This window comes from Onychostruthus taczanowskii, unplaced genomic scaffold, assembly GCF_017590055.1.
Source record: "Onychostruthus taczanowskii isolate IOZ18803 unplaced genomic scaffold, ASM1759005v1 scaffold74, whole genome shotgun sequence".
NCBI classification, from domain to species: Eukaryota; Metazoa; Chordata; class Aves; order Passeriformes; family Passeridae; genus Onychostruthus; species Onychostruthus taczanowskii.
Window position 1 is genome coordinate 2,742,037 of NW_024505229.1, and position 18,556 is coordinate 2,760,592.

At 56.7% G+C, this 18,556-nt stretch overlaps 1 protein-coding gene across 2 annotated transcripts; it reads right to left on the bottom strand.

Moving 5' to 3' along the window:
- Nucleotides 1-5,123: 5,123 nt before the first annotated feature.
- Nucleotides 5,124-15,219, bottom strand: PTPN7 (protein tyrosine phosphatase non-receptor type 7). 2 transcript variants are annotated; one of them, XM_041422584.1, is made up of 10 exons: nucleotides 15,097-15,219; nucleotides 12,951-13,179; nucleotides 12,424-12,607; nucleotides 11,833-11,917; nucleotides 11,216-11,292; nucleotides 8,687-8,824; nucleotides 7,808-7,918; nucleotides 7,087-7,244; nucleotides 6,130-6,243; nucleotides 5,124-5,574 (listed from the first exon to the last, which is right to left on the bottom strand). In XM_041422584.1, the coding sequence occupies exons 2-10, from the start codon at nucleotides 13,079-13,081 to the stop codon at nucleotides 5,481-5,483; spliced, it is 1,092 nt and encodes a 363-aa protein (XP_041278518.1). In that variant the 5' UTR covers nucleotides 13,082-13,179; nucleotides 15,097-15,219; the 3' UTR covers nucleotides 5,124-5,480. The 2 variants fall into 2 exon arrangements, with proteins under 2 accessions (XP_041278518.1, XP_041278517.1); XM_041422583.1 differs by lacking the exon at nucleotides 15,097-15,219 and adding an exon at nucleotides 14,435-14,496.
- Nucleotides 15,220-18,556: the final 3,337 nt, after the last annotated feature.

Consider the following 18,556-nt stretch of genomic DNA (forward strand, 5'->3'; position numbering starts at 1 on the left):
CATGCCAACACGGCTCAGTTCCATCCACGTGGGATTTGAGCCAGGCCTACAGCAAGGACTGACACACCAGGCTGTTTGCAATTCCCTCACAGCAGGTCCTTTATTGCAGCAGCTGCTGGGCAGAGCCCACGTGGAGAGGTTGCTGGTGCTCTGTGAGACACAAAGTGCTGAATCCACTGCTGGGGCTGCCTGAGACAAATGTGTGTGCACAGGAAATGGGGAAACTGGGCTGGGGCTCAATTCACCTCACAGCCCCTGACAATTAATGGTGGGGAAGTTTCCCTCATGTGCTGTAAGTCATGGGGAAGCTGACTTTATTTTTGGAGACAGAAAGCATTTTGCTTTCCAAGCTGCTGCAGCCAGCTCAGGATCCCTGTGCTCCTGAAGGGAGGCCTGAGGAAGCAGAAATATAATTGTTTTTTGTTATTTTTTTCCCCTTCAGAACTCCTCATACCAGTGAAAAATTCATCATCCCCCACATTTTGCATGTAATTTCTGCTTGAAGGTTTTTTATTTTCATAGAATCAGAGGATTGTTCAGATGGGAAAAGTCCTCTAATATCATCGAGTCCAACCATTATCCCAGCACTGCCATGGTCACCACTGAACCATGTCCCATGGTGACACCAGCACTACCCTGGGCAGCCTGTGCCAGGGCCTGGCCACCCTTTTGGTGAATAAATCTTTCCTAATATCCAATCTAAACTGCCCCCAGTGCAACTTGAGGCTGTTCCCTCTCCTCCTGTCCCTGTTCCCTGAGAGCAGGGCCAAACTCCCCCCATCTCTCCCCTCCTGTCAGGAGTTGTGCAGAGCCACAGGGTTCCACCTGAGCCTCCTTTTCTCCAGGCTGAGCCCCTTTCCAGCTCCTCCTGATGCTCCAGATCCTTCCCCAGCTCCATTCCCTTCTCTGGACATGCTCCAGCACTTGAGGTGCCTTTCTTTCATGAGGGGCCCAAAACTCTACCCAGCATTCGAGGTGGGGCCTCACAAATATGGGGGAAAACAGATTTTTAATAAACACTCAGCCCTAAGAATGTCCCTACACCAGTTTGGGGCTTTTCCCCCAGCAGTCCTGTAGCACTGAAGCTGTTAGGGATTGCCCCTGGATGTTCCTACAGTCCCTGCCACAGACACTGCCCATCCAGTGCCCAAACCAAACTCACCCCTCACAGCAGGGACTACAGCTCAGTTGTTGACCATCCCCACAATGGGAGAGACAAACAAATGAGCAAAAAAGATCATTTTCATGCACTATCCCCACTCCACCCACCCTATTTCCTGTATTCCCATCAAGAGGAGTCAGCCCTGACAGGTTTGGGGGCATGGGGCTGTTTCGCAGTGGTTTGAACCAGGGTCCCAAGCTCTACTCCCTGCAGAGGGTCCATGTAGCACCTGCAGGGCTGCACCCTGGCAGCACTGTCCCCCATGGTGTCACCTCATGGTGTCTGTGCCAGAGCTGGGCTCTGGGCAGAGTCCTGTGCAAGATCTGGTACCACCCCAGGGCCTCTCCAGACCTGAGACCCCCAGACCTCTCCAGAGCATGTTTGACATTCCCAGGAGGGTTTGATGTGGTTGCTCAACTGAATTCCTTAAGGAAGCAGAGCTCAGGGCTGTGCCAGCCCATGTGGGTGAGGGGAGGCTTTTCCTGGTGCTCCCCTGGCTGAGTTTAACCCTGGCTTACCAAGGAGCAGCACAAAGAGCTGTCACTGCCATGTCCCTCAGTGTTCCTGGTGCTCCCAGCTCCCAGGGCAAGCCTCCCTCTGGCTCTGGGTGGGTGCTGCTGTGGGGTCTCACCTGCTGCAGGTGCTCCCATGGGGCTTTCTTGAGATCTTGGCACCCCAGTGCTGCCTGGGAATGTCAAAGTGTGCCCTGAAATGTCTCCTTTCCAGGTGATGGCTTGGTCACTGATTACTTGGAATCCACAGGTGCTGTTGGAGCCTGTGGTTACCATTACTCACCCGAGAGCAAAACTATTACTAATTACTCAAAATGCTGGATTTTGGCACATGCTTTGCCTTTCCAAGGACCTGCTGAAGCAATGCTGTGTTTGTTGGCATTGAAATTTTCCACCAGCTGCAAGTTAATTTGGAGCATTCTGGGTCTACTTGCCACCACCAAAGCTGGTGTGTGCCACAACAGTGATGTGTGCCATGGGCCACCATGTTTTGTTCCTCCCATCCCAGTGAGTTGTTGCAATGGGAGGGAATGGACTACCAGCCTGCAAAACCCCAAGCCCAAATTACAGTCATGTGGATAGGACAGGATCTTATATCTTTATACCTAATATATTTTCTTAGATGTAAAAAAATAAATGTTTCGCAAAGAGGGAGGTGAGGCCCTGGCACAGTTTGCCCAGAGAAGCTGTGGCTGCCCCATCCCTGGGAGTGCCCAGGGCCCAGAGCAACCTGGGATAGTGGAAATGGTTGGGACTAGATGGACTTGCAACACAAACTTATTTATGATTGTGTAGAGGAAGGACTTTTCCTGAGCACTGGGCAGGAGCTGGCCTCCTGGGGACATGGTTCTCAGGATGCTGCAACCCGGGGCCCCCAGCTCTGCCTGGCTGGGCTGTACCTCCTGTGGAGCACAGGAACACTGTGAGCAGACAAGGACAGCTGGGACCATACCTGGGGTTTAAGTGGGGGACTGAGGAACAGCAGCAATCTTGGCTGTGCTGAAATCCCTGGCCAAGTTCAGGGGCTTAATGCTAGCCCAGGGCAGGGGGAAGCACAAGATTTTGGTGAGATTCCTTTCCTCTGTCTGCTGGCACCCTGTGCTCTTTATGGACCTGAGGCAGTTTCTCAGGACACAGCCAGAGCAGATCAAACTTGTCACAGCACAGGTCACTGTTGAGACGGCCGCAATACACAGAGTGTCACCATACAATGTCAGAAGGTTCAGCCCATACAGAGTAACACCAGACCACTTCAGAGGGCTTCAACCCATGCAGAGTAACACCAGACCACTTCAGAGGGCTGCAAGCATCAGCCCTTCTTGTTCTTTAGCCAAACTTTTGTACCCCTCATGGTTCCTGCAGTGCACCCGTGTGCCCTCTGCTCCCTTTGGTGGGTGCTCAGCACACCTGGGCACTCCATGGCTCATTGCTGTCAGTGCTGCTCACCTGCTTCCACAGCTGCACCCACTGGGGGTGAGGCTGGGCCAGCCCCATCCCAACCACCACAAACTGTGTTACACAAACCTTGCTGCACCCCTGACATGGGGTGAACCCAGGAGGGGTTTGGCAATAACACAGGTGATGGCTCAGCACAGCCCCCAGCACTGCTCAGGGGGTCAGTGCACAGAGGATGGAGAGAACTTCCACAGGGGCCAGGGAAGTGTGGAACTGATGGAGCTGGTAAAACTGGAATCAAAAGGCAGGAAACCTGTTATCTGATCATAATCTGCATCAGAGAGCTGAGCTGGAAAATCTCCAGCACCTGATGGGGAATCTGGGAGGAGGTGACAACACGCCTGGCCCAGCTGTGATCCTGGTGCTGCTCCTGCATGCCTTGGCAGACCCTCAAGCAGCCCTTGGCCTGAGCCTGCCCTAAGAGCTCTCTGGACAGCAAACTGAAAGCATGAGGAAAATGGTGTGTGTCCTGCTGTCCAGGGAGTGCAAGAAAACTGTCTAGGTGCAGTTTGCAAGACTTCAACTTCTCCTGCCTGATGGCAGTGGGTGAGGAAAGACTTGAGGAAGGGGATGCTGAATAAAGCCTGTCTCACAACTCAAACCTCTATGGGTGTCTCAGAGACACATTAAAGGCAACAGTGTTACACCAAATTACCTCAAAAGACTAAGTCCTGAGCCATGCATTGACCTGCAGGGAGCTTGCAGAAGCTCCACAGCCTCTCCAAGTGCCCGAGCATCACACAGGAATCCCACAGAGAACACAATTCCCCCCCAGATCACCTGGCTGGGCAGGCTGGGGCATGAGGAAGGGCTGACCTGGCACTAGGAGCACGGGGATTTCTCTGCCAGGATGATGAAAATGTAGCAGGTGAAAGGATGTCACTTGAGATCTGCTCCTTTTCCTGCTGCTGGGCTAGGAAGCAGATTTGTTCCTGGCCAAGGGAGGCAAGTGGGCAGGGAAGACCACTGGCCAGCAATTCAGCTGCACTTTGGGGAGCCATGGAGTGGGGAAGGGGTAGCTCAGGCACACATGTCTTCCAGCAGGAAGATTGGGCCTTTTCTCCCTGGATCTCACAATGGTTCATGTCAGGGCTTAGGACATGGGGAGGCACAGACTGGGCAGATCCCATCTCCTCCCCAGCCCTCACTGCCCAAGTGGGTGTTTGATGCCCATTGGCAAGGGCAGTTTGAATACCTTCACAGTACTTCAAAATACTTCACAGAGTATCTCCATCTCCATGCTTTACGACAAAATGTTTTTCCATCTTCTATTTTTTCCCCCCTGGATTTATCACTTAAAAAGACAACCTAATACAACCAAATATTATTTGGTTCTGATTTCGGAAAAAAACCCCAAGAATTCAAAATCCCCACCCTCGTGTAAAAAAAGGCAGTTGGGAACACATCACTTGCAAACTGCACTTGGGAATCTCCCCTGCTAGAGAGAGGGGAGGTCTGGGTTGGATATGGGGAAAAATTTCTTCCCTGAAAGGGTGCTCAGACACTGGCACAGACTGCCCAGGGAGAGGGGGCACTCACCATCCCTGGAGGCGTTCAAGAAACAAATATACATGGCAATTCAGGATGCAGTTTAGTGGGCTCAGTGGGGTTTGATCACAGGTTGGACTCGATGATCTTGGAGGTCTTTTCCAATATACATAGCAATTCAGGATGCAGTTTAGTGGGTCAGTGGGGTTTGATCACAGGTTGGACTCGATGATCTTGGAGGTCTTTTCCAACCTTTATAATTCTATGATTCTACTTTAAGGCTGTTGAGAAGGTGTTGGCTGAAGGTGGCGAGGAAAGCAAGCTGTGGAACGCTGTTAGCTGACCGTGCACCAAGCCATCAAGGTGTGTCTTTAGCAAGAAGAGTTTAGTGGTGCATGTTTGGAGCGAGCCCAGCCCTGCCCACAAAGGATGCACAGCCAGGACAGAGGCTCTGTTTATTTCAGGGTAGTTCCACCAGCGCTGTGTGTGACAGGGTGGACATTTGTGTGCAGCTGAAAGGCAAACCACGCTCCCAGCATCTGCCAGCTGCTGTTCCTCTGCACAGCTTGCTCTTCTTGGTCAGGATCTTGCACCTCTCAAAAGCCAAAGCTGCTTTCTATGGGTGAAATCTGCCTGGAGCCAGCAGCAGTGGCCATCTCGAGCACCAGTGCACCACCTCACCTTGCTCATCCCCAGGATCCAAAGCCACAGTCGGGGTTGGCTTGGCTGTACTCATCCCGAGGGATGCTCACACTGCTGCTCTGTGGCCTGGCAGCATCAGCAGGGGTTTTGGTGAAGGTGTCCCCGAGGCTGGTGCAGGAGAGGTCAGAGCAGGGAGCCACAAGCCCGCTGGGAGCCCTGCCCTAGCAGCCTGCCCCCTCTGGCAGCTGGGAAGCGTAGAGAGCCAGCGTGTGGTGGAGGAACTGGTACTGCTCGCTCGTCTGGATCATCCCACCTCTGCAAGGGAAAGGCAGGGCCCACTGACACTTCACCAAACACAGAACCCTGCTCCCAGCTCTCTGCCCCCAGGGCACAAACATTCCCTCTTCACCAGCCATGTCAAGATGCCTCTGAAGCAGGCAGCAGATCAGCCCAAAGAACAGAGTGGTTCAGAAGCATTGCTGGGCTGTTCAAAATGAGACTAGCAGCTGATTTGGTGCTAATTTTCACCTGTACTTCTTGAAAAATGGCCAGGTGGAGTGTTTCTGGATTTAGTGGCTGAGCTGGAAGGGAGGAGCAGATGGCTGCCAGATTCACAGCCTCTCTCCTCTCCCTCATGTCCTCATGTCAGAGCTACAACAGCTCTGACTGCAGAACCAGCCTGGCACTGGGAATTGTTTGCTATCCACACACCTGCATCCCCCAGCCACCCTTCTGGTTTCCAGCAGAAACAGTCCCCGTGCCCCCTTGGGATGCCCATCCCCATGTCTCTGCCACATCCCACCCACAGCCCTGCTCCCAGGCTTGGCACCCAGCAGGACCCTCCAGGAGCCACCTGCTCTGTGTACCCACCTGTCTATGCGCAGATGGCACACGATTCCAAGGATATCCACCTCCCCCTTGTCCTGCAGCTGCTGGCACCCGATCCTGGTGGCAATGAAGCAGCCGGTGCGGCCGATGCCCGCGCTGCAGGGCAGACACAGCTGTGAGCACCCACAGCACCCACTGCCTGCACCTGCATTGCTGAGCTGGGTGCACTCCTGGATTGTGATTTCTGCCTAGAGGGATGCTGGGGTCCTGGCCCCAGCTGCCAGACCATGGTTCTGAGCCAGGCACCAAAAGCCATGGGCTGGGGTCACTCTGCCATGGCAAGGAGTTCTTGCCATGTGGCACAGCCCAGCTGAGGCTGCTCTGCAAGCACAAAACCAGTCTGTGCCCATCCTTGTGCAGTGCAGGGGGCTCTGCAGCCCCCTCCCAGCTGGGCTCCAACCCCAGCACCAGGTTTGCACTCAGCCTGCAGAAGTGCATGCTGCACATTCCCTATGGACAACCAGGTGCTCTGCTCCATTGTCCCCAAATTCACTCAGCAAGGAGAGAATAGGCAGAGGCCACCTCATGCAGGAGGGCTGTCCTGAAACACGGCTCCACATCCAAGCCACAGGCCATGCTGGTGGCACAGGGAGCAGGAATGGGTCAGGTTCAAAGGGACCAACCATGGGGTCACATGGTTCCATCTCCCTGCTCAAGCAGGCTCGTCCAGAGCTGGAGCTGTGGGTGTCGGGTGGGGCTGGTGGCTGGGTCCCAAATGCAGACCCCTCCTGCTCCCACCCTGCTGGACTCCAGTGCAGGATATGCCACTCTTAATGCCACCATCCTGCTGCCAGGACAGGAGCTGCTGATTGACAGCTCTGCTGTGGGTGGCTGTGCCCTGGGATTTCTGCACCAGCGTGGGACCTGTGCATGAGGACTCACGGGGGATTGGCCCCAGGAGAAGCACAGACAGGGCTCAGGTGAGGTGCAAGCTCTTACCTGCAGTGCACCACGATGGGCCCTGGGCTGGCTGCAGTCTGCAGAGCCTCCTCCACCTTGGCCACCAGGTGCAGCAGGGGCTTGGCTGACTCGGGTGTCTGCTGGTCCGGCCAGGAGGGGAAGAGGATGTGCTTGACCTTGCGGAATTCCTTCCCAAGCTTTTCCAGCACAGGACAAAGAGAAATGGGGATGTGAGGGCTTGGGCCAGATGAAACGGCCCAGCAGAGCTCAAGCAGCCCCTACCCATCTCAGCCACTCTCCTCCTGAATCCCTCTTTGAGTCTCTGCCAGACATGAAGGAGAGACCCCTGGGCCAGAGCCAATGGATATGTCCCATCCCAGAGGATGAGAACAGAGGCAGTGTTCCAATACTGCCACCAGAGTCCAGGCAAAACAAACCAGATCCTTTAGCCTGGGGTCAGCCCAGGGTGACACAGAGAGCCCATGGGGCAGAGTCCAATGACACAGTGCAAAAACACCAGGCTGGTGCTGCTCTGCCCAGCTGACCCCTTCCCCTCTGCACCCCAGGGCTGGCTCCTGCTCCGTCCCAGCTTCTCCAGGCACTGCACACCCCTCCTCTGGCAGGGGCCTCCTGAGAATCATGAACCCTCCTCTTTCCTGTCACAGAGCATTGCCATCTCACCAGAGATGCCAGGGGTGTCAGGGGCACTGCTGGGCCCCAAGTGCTCCCTCTGTGCTCCCAGGATGAGGCTCAGACCCACCTGGATGGAGAGATCCCGCACCACGTACTCCACAGACTCGCTCACCCCCTGCACGTGGATGGTGAAGGGGCCATAGGTGCCCTCCTTCTCGGGCCAGTAGTGGACACATTTCTGGAGAACAAGGCAGGTTTGTGGCTGTGGAGATGCTCAAGGCACCCGAGGACCCTCCTCAAGGATGTTTGAACTGTGCTTGAGCCAGTGCTCTTGGGAGGGGCAGCACCTTTGGGGTGGTAGGAGAGCAAGGAAGGTGGAGGTAGAGTAATACAGGGAAAGCAAGGGATAGATCCCTACCCCTGCACCCTCTCCCATGCCCTGGCCTGGCTTTCAGGCCCCAGGATTGCATATCCCTGCTCAGCTCAGGAAGGTTCCAGACAGCAGGACCAGGGCGCGGGGAGGCTTTCAGCTGGGAGAGAAGGTAGCAAGGACATGGCCAGGAAAGAGTTTCCAGTTCTCAGTTCCCCCAGGCAGGTGCTGGTGGCTCCCATCCCAGAAGCAGAAGCAATGGGCAGCAGTGCCCCTCTGGCGCCCCAGAACTCTCCCCTGGGCTGGATCCCCTCCTGAGGGCTTTCAGCCCAGGAGAGAGCTCTGGGGGGCCACAGGGGCACTGCTGCCCACTGCTTCTGCCCCATCCCTGGGGGCTGCCCTCAACCCTTTATCCTATTATCCAGCCCAGAGCACACAGCCGTGTGAGGAGGAAAACCAGATAGGGCCAAGGCTGCAGCCCTGGGGATCTCCTCCTTCCCTTGTGATTCATCAGGGAACCCTCTGAGTCAAAAGCACAGTGAGGGGGTGCACAGCCCCACATTTGGCCTCAACAACCCTCCCCTGTGAGCAGCACCCCACCCCGCTGTGCCCAGGGCCTGGCAGGCTCAGTGGTACCTCCTTGCGCTCCTGCAGCTCGGTGATCATGACGATGAGGGGAGCCTCCTCCTGCCACACCATCTGCCAGAAGTCGGTCACGGTGTTCAGCAGGGGGCCCTGTGTGGCGATGTACTCCCGGGGCCGCCCCGCGTAGCCCTGCCGAGCACAGGGAGTGTCAGGGACACCCTGAGGGCACCGGGGGCTGTGCCCAGCTCACTCCAGCCCTCACCACGCTTTTCTCCTCCACAGTTTAGAGGCTGAGCTACACGTGCTGTTTCCTACTAAACCTGTCCTTAAAATGCTTTTATAGATCTGCTGAGGAGCCACCAGGCATCCTCCCCATCCCACTGGTCCCATCATCCAGGAGCAAGTCCATGCAGCTGGCCTTGCACACCCAAGGTCACTATCCATGTGACAATAGCTGATGGGTGCTTTGGCGAGGCAAAGCTCACACAAGGAGCTGCACTCCTCAATGTGGCAATTTCCACAAGGACAAACAGGAATCCCTGTTCCACAGCTCCAAGCATCCTCTGTCTCCAGACACTTCTCCTGGTATAAAATTGCCAAAGGTATAGAAAATCCAGGCCTTCCCAGCAAGCTATTAATGGTTTGGTCTCACAAGAAGTTGCACTGGCCCAGCTAAGGGACAGGAATGTTCTCAGGAACATTTTGCAGAGCCCTATTTTCATGCTTCGAGATGATTTATTTTTCCTAGGAAACATGATTAAGGAATGTCATTCTCTGGGGGTGTCAACCCTGGGAATTCCACTTTCCCCCCACAGCCATGCTCAAAAACATTTCATGGAACACCTCAGCAGGAAGAGCACCAATCCCAGGTGGGGCTGATGTGATCAAACTCCTGCAGAGTCCTCCCAGATTCCTGTGCCTCCCAGGCATGCCCAGGCAGGATGTGTTGCCAATTTTTTGATGTGCCCACAAATTCCTGCACCACTACACCTCTGAGGAGGCAAGGGGAAGGAAGGGGGTCAGGAAATACCAGCTGGACACAGGGGTGGGCAGTGCTTGTGCATTGCCAGCAGTCAGGTGAGGCACAGGGGATGTAACAAGAAGGGGAGATGTTGGAACCCTGGATGCTGAGAATTTTAAACTTTCTGTGCTGACAGACTCTGACCCCCAGGGGAACACTGTTTGACCTGGGCTTCAGAGAGGGCTTCCAAAATTGATTGACAGCACTAGGATTATGAGTGTGTAGTTTAGTTAGAAGTGTGTAATATCACTGAGTAGAAAACTTAAAGTTTTAGAATATAATAATATATATAGAACTAAAATAAAAGTTTTAAAGTTACTAGTATTTCTTCTTCCTCTACTTCTTCATAAGTTTAAGTAGTGTTTTTTAATTAGACAAAAAAGCCCGCATTGCAGACTTTGAGTAATTATTTGAGTTATTGAGTTAAAAGTGAAAATAATTTAGGTGTCATTTCTTAATTAAATAGTTTAGTCTTAAAAGACCTTATAAAGAAAAACCCAGCATTCCTGGGTGTCCCACACCCCGGGGTGTAGGGACAGGGTGGCAGTGTCACCCGAGGTGCAGCTGCACGCTGCCAGGCTGCCTCAGGAAGACACAGCTCCTCTGCTGCCCGTGGGCAAACTGCCCCTGGAGCTCCCAGCAGCTCTGGGCACAGTGCTCCTGTCTCAAGGAGCTTTCAACCTCCCTGCTGGGTGCTGGTTGCTGCTGTGGGTCTAAGCCACAAGCACGATCAGAAAAGAAATGCTCCTGACAGCCCTCCAGCTCCACCTCCCAGGGTTTGGGTGTCACCCCAGCCAGCACTTTTTGTGAGCTGCTTTTCCAAATCCTGCTTTCCCTCACTGCCTCACTCAGAGCACCCACGGCACCCCCTCTGCTTCCCCGGCCCTGGGCAGCCCCAAGGCCAGGGTGCTGCAGTGAGATCAGTTGCTCAGCCAGAACCCTGCCCACCGGGCAAAGCTGGCACCTGGCTCACAGAGATCCCATTCTGGCAGAGACTGCAGCCTGGAAGGGTTTGCACAGGGATGGAATCAAAACCAAGTCGTCTAAGTAACACCCTAGGGTCCGGGGATTTCTCAGTCTCTGGAAAGGCACCCACCATGTGCCAAACATAAGCCACACCCCATCTTCATTAGCTTCCTTCCTGGGAAATTGCAGCAAGCTCCCTGAGCAGAGAGGAAATCCCAGAATGAGTGAGGTTTGAGGATCTCTGAGATGCCATAACCTGCTGACACAGCTTGCCTCCCATGCCTTTGCCAGAAAATGGGCCAGTGTGTGAGGAGCAGATGGAGAAGCCACTGCAAGGGAGCCTTTTGGGGTGCTCAGCATGCCCAGGAGCTGAGAGCAGCTCCCTCGTGAGACTCTCCCACCACAGGAGCAGTGTATCTGCCCTGTGCAGATGGAGCCACATCTCCAGCTCTAACAGGGGTGGAAAGTTAAGTCTGCTGCCCCAAGGCAGCCACAGGAGAGCAGGTGACAGTGTCCCAGCTTGTGTGACCCAGTGTGGCACCTGCAGCCCGGTGCCCTGGGAGCCCTCGCTGCAGCCCTGGGAGAACACTCACTGTGATGTAGTTGGCATTTATGTAGCTGTCTTCTTCCTGGCTCCCAGCCCTCCTGAGGCAGACCCGGCTCTCAGGATCTGAAAGACGTCACAGGTCTTACCCAAGGGACTGATCCTGCCCATCCTCCCTGCCTTGACCCCAGGGGCTGGAGGCTGGAGGCTGAGTCCTCCTGCTCCGTGCCATGCCCAGAGCTGTCTGCACTCTCCCTCAGGCCTGTTCTTGTCCTGCTTCAGCCTCACTCCCCTGGCAGGGCACAGCCCAAACCTGCAGGTGCCGTAGTGAGCAGGTGGGGTAACTCACCCACAGTGATCTCCAGGACATCCACAGAACCTGACTAGAGCCCAGCTGAGCCCCTCCAGAACACCCTCAGCCTTTACACTCTCAGGACCATGCCCTTGGGATATGGAGGGCCCCATGAGTGCTGCATAGCTGGGTAGGACACCCCAGGGAGCAGCTCCCCACGTACCCCCAGCACTGTGCACACCCCTACAACACGGGCAGAAGGAGCAGCAGCAGCACCCAGGGGTGCCCACCCAGTGCCAGGGCTGCTCTGAGCCACCCCTCACCCACAGGCAAACACAGGCAAATGGGGGGCAAAGGGACACAGTGGCACTTACTGGGGAGAATGGTTTTGTATCTGTCCTTGAAAGCACGCCCAGGGATTTCCAGCTCCTCCGGACTCACAAAGTTGGGTGGGATTTTCTGCAGAGGGAGAAAACAGCCATGAGGAAAAGTCCATTGCTGCCACTTGTGTCCCCTGGTGGTGGCAGACCTGGCTGCTCAGCAGGGCAGAGCTGACCCAGGGGCATCACCAGAGATGGCAGCTCCTGGGATGAGTCCTGCCTTTACTCCAGTTGTGGTGGGACTCCTTCCAGAGAGGCAGTGCTAGGAGAAGAGCATGGCATGGGCAGGCAGGACAGGGATTTCCAGGGACCCCAACAGGAATTGTGTGTACCAGGGATCAGGTGTGCTGGGCATGAGAGGGCAGAACAGGGATTTCCAGGGACCCCAACAGGAATTGTGTGTACCAGGGATCAGGTGGGACCTGGGCACCCCTCCCCTCTGTTTGCCCACACTGCCTGCCCTCCCACTGGGGCTGTGGGGCACAGGTGGGCTCAGAGCCCAATGTTCACCCCATCAGCCCCACCACCGCCAGCCCCTGCCCCTCCTCCTGAGAGGAGGAAGAGAGAAAATCGTGATCATCGCACCGAAAACTCCTCCTGGAGCTGTGCCAGGCTCTGGGCGTGCTGCTGGAGCTCCTGTTTCCTCAGCACGTGGCTGGATGTCCTCAGAAACTTCAGTGTGATGTCCCGTGGCGTGCAGACAGGCTGGATGGGCTCCACGTTCCCTAGAGAGCTCATATCCAGCACTAGTGACACATTGGAGCCTCTCCTGCAAGGCACAGGGGTCCCTGGCTGACCTACTGCCACCCTGGGACAGAAGGACAGCCCACCCCAGTGCATCATCAGTTAAAACCACCCCACACTGAGCAAAAGCCAGATGGAGACCCCAGCAGATGGGGAGATTGTGGAACAAGGAGCTAGCTGAACATTTTGCCTTTCTGCAGGGAAGCCCCTGAAGGACTGAAGGTGTCAGGATTTGTCCTGGGCTGGGTGGGGGCCAGGGCTGCCCCCACACTATGTCAGGGGAGCCTGGCAGGCAGAGGGCTGGCATGAAGGAGTGCTAGGGGAGCCCTGGGATGAGCAGTGCCATGGGTACCCTGAGGTACACTCACCTCTCCTGGAGTCGCACATGCTTCTTGGCAGGGGGACTGGGCTTGTCTGGCTTGTCCATGTCCACTGCAGCTGCCCGGGCTGCCAGGCTGCCCCTATGAACTCTGGAGCACACCAAGCAGGCTTGGACCATGCTGCAGCAAGCACAGAGCCCTCGTCCTGAAGCACAGCAGGGCCACACGAGGGGCTCTCAGCTCCTGGGAGATCATGGAGCCATCAGAGGAGAAGCAGCTGGAAAAGAAAAGTCAGATCTGAGAGACACCACAAGGCTGGATGGAGCCCCACAGATGGTCTGCAAGCAAGGGATGGATTTTAACTGCTCAATTGTCCTGGAAGCAGGACCCCCAGCCCCTGTATGCAGGCAGATATCCTGGAAAGCTCCCAGCACAGTCACCCTCAGGGATGCCTGAAGCACTGCAGCCCACACTGGTGACCCTGGGCATGGCACCAAGGGCCACCTGCTTCCTCTGAGGGGAGGACACCCACCCTGTGGTGGCAGGGCAGGTCTGGTTTGGGGGAGCCCCAGATGCTCTCCACCTCCATGGAAGCACATGCCCTGTGTTCCCAGCCCTTCCCCATCACCATCTCCCTGCTTCATCCTGAGGACATGGTGGGGAACTGAGAGCTGGAATGTCTGAGTACAGCAGTGCTCAGCAGGTGACATGAGGTGGCTGTAGCCACTGCACGGAGCCTGGCCATCTCCTGCTGCAGGGACACACAGACCAGGCACCCTTACAGCCTCATGGCCCTAGTACAGCCTCCTCCATCCCGCAGGTCACAGCAACTGCTGAGAGGAAACTGCTTTATCTGCGTGGTTGAGCAAAAGGCCGTGGGGCAGCCCAGCTGGGGAAGGTGCCAGACATTCTCCATCAGCAGCCAGAGGTCAGCCCCTGGCAGGGCTGTGAGGTGCAGGTGATGCTGACTCACCTCTGGGCACAGCTCCTCATGGTGCAGGCAGCACCCTGGGATCCTGAACTTCCTCCTCATCCCCTGCTTCCTCCATGAGGAGGAAACAGACCCAGAGGCAGGGAATGATGCAGAGTCAGAGCTCTTGGTGGGCAAAGAGTGGGATCCCAGGCAGCCCATCTGCTCGGGGAGGTCGTATGGAGAGCTGGTGTCCACATGGTGGTTGGGAACACAGCTAGGGCAGGAGCTGCTCCCCAGGATTCCCTGCTGCCCAGTGGCATTTCTGGGAGCGGCAATGCCACCACTGCCACTCACACCATCCCCATGCCCCACGCAGGGTGTTCTCAATCCAGGCATGACGAGAGCAGCTGCTGCCCAGAGACAGCCCAGGCTCCCATCTCAGTCTGGCCAGGAAACACCTGGAGATGCCAGGGAAGCGCCTCAGCTGCAGGGAGAGCGCCCACACGGCCTGCCCAGCATCCCAGCCTGCCTGGCGCTGCCACGCACACACACATGCCCACCGCCCCGGCACAGGCCCGGGGGCTCTCCTGTCCGGCCTGGCGGCCTGGGGGCTGCCTACCTGCTGCCCTGTGGCGAGGGCTCCCCGCTCCCGGCCCAGGCCCGCGGGCACCGCGCGTCGGCCTGGCAGCACGGTCTGCAAGTGCTCAGGAAGCCGCTTATCAAAGGAGCTGCTGCCTCTGCTGCTTCCTCTCCCTCCTTCTCCCCCACCCCGGCTGCCGCCCACACACATACCGGCCACATCTCTGCGGCTCGGCTCTGCCTGCCCGCCCAGCCCTGCTCCCCACGGCCGGCCTGCCCCGGGCACGGCCCGGCCTCCCCAGAGCCCCGGCTGGCTCCACAGGCAGCTCTGCCAGGGCTGCCGGCGTGTGCTCGATGCCCTCTGTGACACGCCATGGCCAGCACTGGTGCCACCCATGGGCAAGAGCCAGCCACGGGGTCCCTGGCAGGAGGCGTGAGGCAGGCTGCTTGTCACGGTGCAGTGGGGTTGCTCTGGGGGCATCACACCCCACAGCCCATGAGAAGCCAGGATGAATCCTCCCATGCCCACTGTCCTCTTGCCCAGGCCATGCCCTGGCTGTTCTCCATGCCCCTGGAATGTGCCAGGGCTCGCTCAGAGCCTCTCACCCTCGGTGCCTGCCCGGGTGTTCCTTGTGCCACTCCACCGTCCCAACCCCTGCCCCAGTGGGGACACCCCTGTGCACCCACGACCACCCCGGGTACCTCAGAGTAGGACAGCTGGGCTCCCCCTCCCCAGCAGGGAAGGGCAGGGACGTATCTGGGGACACAGGTGCCTGGGGCCCGGCTCAGGTAGGCCAGGTCTGCCCTTGGGGCACTGCACATCCTTCCTGACACATCCCCACTGCTCTTCCTGTTTGCTGTGCCTGGGCTCTGCAGCTTCCTTCCTCCTCAGCCCCCACCCCGCTGCGCTGCAGCAGCTCCTGCTGCACCCCAACAGCCCCACGGAGCCCAAACACCTTTCCTGTGTCTGCTCTGAGGGCTGCTCTGGCCAGAGCCACCCCAGCCCAGCTCACTGAGGTGACTGTGCTGTCACCTCGCTGGAGAGCGAGGTGTGCACACCTGTGTGTCTGCAGGTGTGCCACAACAACAGCTTCCCTGGGCAGCCCTGCCAGACCCTGCCAGTGCCACCCAGTGCCACCCAAGGGCTAGGACATCAGAGGGCCCAAGGTCCAGAGAAAGTGCTGGGCTTGGCCAGCAGCAGAACAGCCTTATCTGGGAGAAAAGGCCACCAGCACCCGTGTCTCACCTGCAGATCTGAGAGTGACCAGAGGATAGACTGAGGAATTTTCTGTGTCCTGTGTGCGATGAAAGAACATCTGTAAGGCCTGGAGGTAGCCCCACCACAACTGCCCTTCCTTCCCACTGTCCCTGACACAGCTCAGGAATTGCTGGGGTGATCAGCACTGAGGGACTAAACAAGGTGTCGGCAGAAACTTGCTCCCAGTAGGAACCAGAGTAATCAAACACAATTCTGTGCTGCAGTAACACAGTGATAGACATGCAGACACTTCCTGAGGCTGGGACTGTGTCTGTGCTGTAAGTGTGGAGGGCACCTGTCCCATCCGGGTGTCTTTGAGCTCAAGAGGTTCCTGAGGGGAGAGTATCATAGGTTGGAAATGGGGGTGTGTATTCTATCCCCATCTGTCAGAGCTGGGCAGTTCTCTGTTGTCCATGGGGCAGTTTTCTTTATCTCTCCCCCAGCCAATCCTCCTTCCAGCAGATCTCTGCTGTTCATGGCCACTGAGTGTCCCTGCATGGCTGATCAAATTCCAACATCCCATGGGGAGATGCTCTGCCCAGGGCAGGAGCCAAGCATTCCTACCTGGATACAGTCTGAGCCTGGAACACCCCAGCAGCCTTTGCCCACTGCATTCCCAGAGGAGCAGCTTTCTCCTGCCCTGCATTCCCAGAGGGAGAGCAGGCCCATCTCCAGCAGCCCTGGAGCTTCAGAGGAAAACTGCAGCCTTGTGCAGGATCCCTGCTCCAGCAGAAGCACAGCTGGCACTGCAGGAGGGCTGAGCCCCCATGGGATGGGACTGTGCCACCACCCTGACCCACAGGGGGTCAGGGCCTGTTCTGACTCTGGCAGTGGTTTGTTTTGTACTATTGCATTTGTATTTTTAATTTTCCTAGTAAAGAACTGTTATTCCTATTCCCTTATCTTTACCTGAGAGCCCCTTAATTTCAAAATTATGATAATTTGGAGGGAGGGGGTTAACATTTTCCATTTCAAGGTAGGCTCCTGCCCTCTTTAGCATACACCTGTCTTTTCAAACCAAGACACTCCCCTTGCCAGGTACTGCCTTGGCCATGAAATGCCCTTGGATGCTGCAGGAAAGATGCTGATGCACTTCCTTTGCAAAATGGCTTATTTGGTTCCACTCAAATTTGGTCATGACAAAGGACCACAGTCAGGGTAAAAAGAGGAAGCTGAGGTGCTGGAATGCAGTGTATCCTCTGCCTCTGAAGCATCACAACACCAAGGTCCTCATGCTCAGGGATGTCCTCAGGAAAGCCTTGCAACACCTTCCCTCTGTTGCTCAAAGTTCCCCGTGCTCTGGCTTGGCCCTGCCAGTCACACACCAGCCTGTGCCAGCTGCAGCTGAGCAGGACACCCAGGATGTAACCTCTGGCACCTACACCTGGCCCTTTGGGCTGCTCCTTGTGCAGAAAACTTTGATGGAGACTGAAGAGAGTGTCCTGGCCATGGCCACTCACCCAGGGTAGGAGGAACGCAGTAGGGATATTGTGTGGGGATGTGCCATGGCCCAGGCTCCTAGGAGCAGAAAAGTTTGCACTGCTGAGGAGGTGCATGTCCTGAAACCTCTGATGGTGCACAAGGAGCCTGGTGTGCTCCCACCTGCCAGCATGGCTGCTCTTCCTCCCCTCTGCCAAAGCACCAGCACGCTGAGGAGGTGCATGTGAAGGGAGAGCATGGGAGGGGACACAGACCTGTGGAGACCACAGCAGGAAAATGAAGGTGCTGGTGGAAAATGGGGCATGAGCTGGTAGAGAGAGACTGGATGTGAGGGAGACCAGGAGCAGAGGGAGCCAGAACACATGCTTGACCCAGGGCATTTTTCAGTTCTCGGTGCCACCTGGGCAGCAAGCTGTCCCCTGTACCTTTGCTGCACCCCCCTATATCTGCTGCCCTCCTGGGACTGAGCCCTGCCCCTCCTGCCCGCTGGGCACACGGCGGGTGCACATCCACATCTGCAGGTGTCCCTGGTCACTCCTCAGTGCCCATCCATGCTGATGGGCAGAGACCTTGAGCAGGGAAGTCCAGACCTGCCCTCTCTCCCTGCCTGCCCCTGAATGCACCTTTGGGCACATCACTTCTGGCCACCTCTGGGCCCCTGCTTGGAACACGATGCTGCCAGCTGGCTCCTCCTGAGGGACCCTGGCTGGGCTCACAGAGGGGTGCAGTGGGCAGCAGACAGCGGGGAGATGCTCTGGCCAGGACTGTGCCTTTCATGTGCAGCCCTGCTTGTCCCATGTCACACCACCAGCTCTGCAGCAGCTGCATCAGGCTGGCCTGGGGAGCAGAGCTGCTGGATCCTACAAGCAGGGACTGCTGGGGCCAGGGCAGACCTGGCTTTGAGGGGAGATGGTGTCCAGGCTGGGGGCAGATCCCAGTCCAGGGTCAGTTTGCTGTAAGGACAGGACCTGGACACCAGGACAGCCACTGCAATCCAGTGTGAGTGAAGAGGAACCTGACAGTCTCCAGGGGCAAAACCCAGGAGGGGATGGGAGGAAGCAGCACTGAAGAAAATGGCTCCAGGCAGGTCACTGCTGTGCCCCTCACCTTCCTGCCTCCCTCCCCTGTGGGGAGGGACTGGTGAGGTCCCAGAACAGGAACATCCCTTGTCCCCCAGCATTTCTTTCTGCTCTGACCTTGGTGGCAGTGGGTGTCAGGGGTGATGGTGATGCCCAGAGTGGTGATGGAGGGATGCACATGGAGGGAAGAGTGCCAGCTGTTACCACACCAGCCATTTACCCTGACCCAGCCAGGGATGTGCCAGACATGGGATACCCTGTGTCCTCTGTCCATGGATATCTGTGCATTAGGATTATCTGTTGGGATGTAAGGTCCATGACAGTCGTAGGGACCTTGAAGAGTCCTTATAGGTGTGGCTTTACTTTCAGCAAGATACTGGGTCCC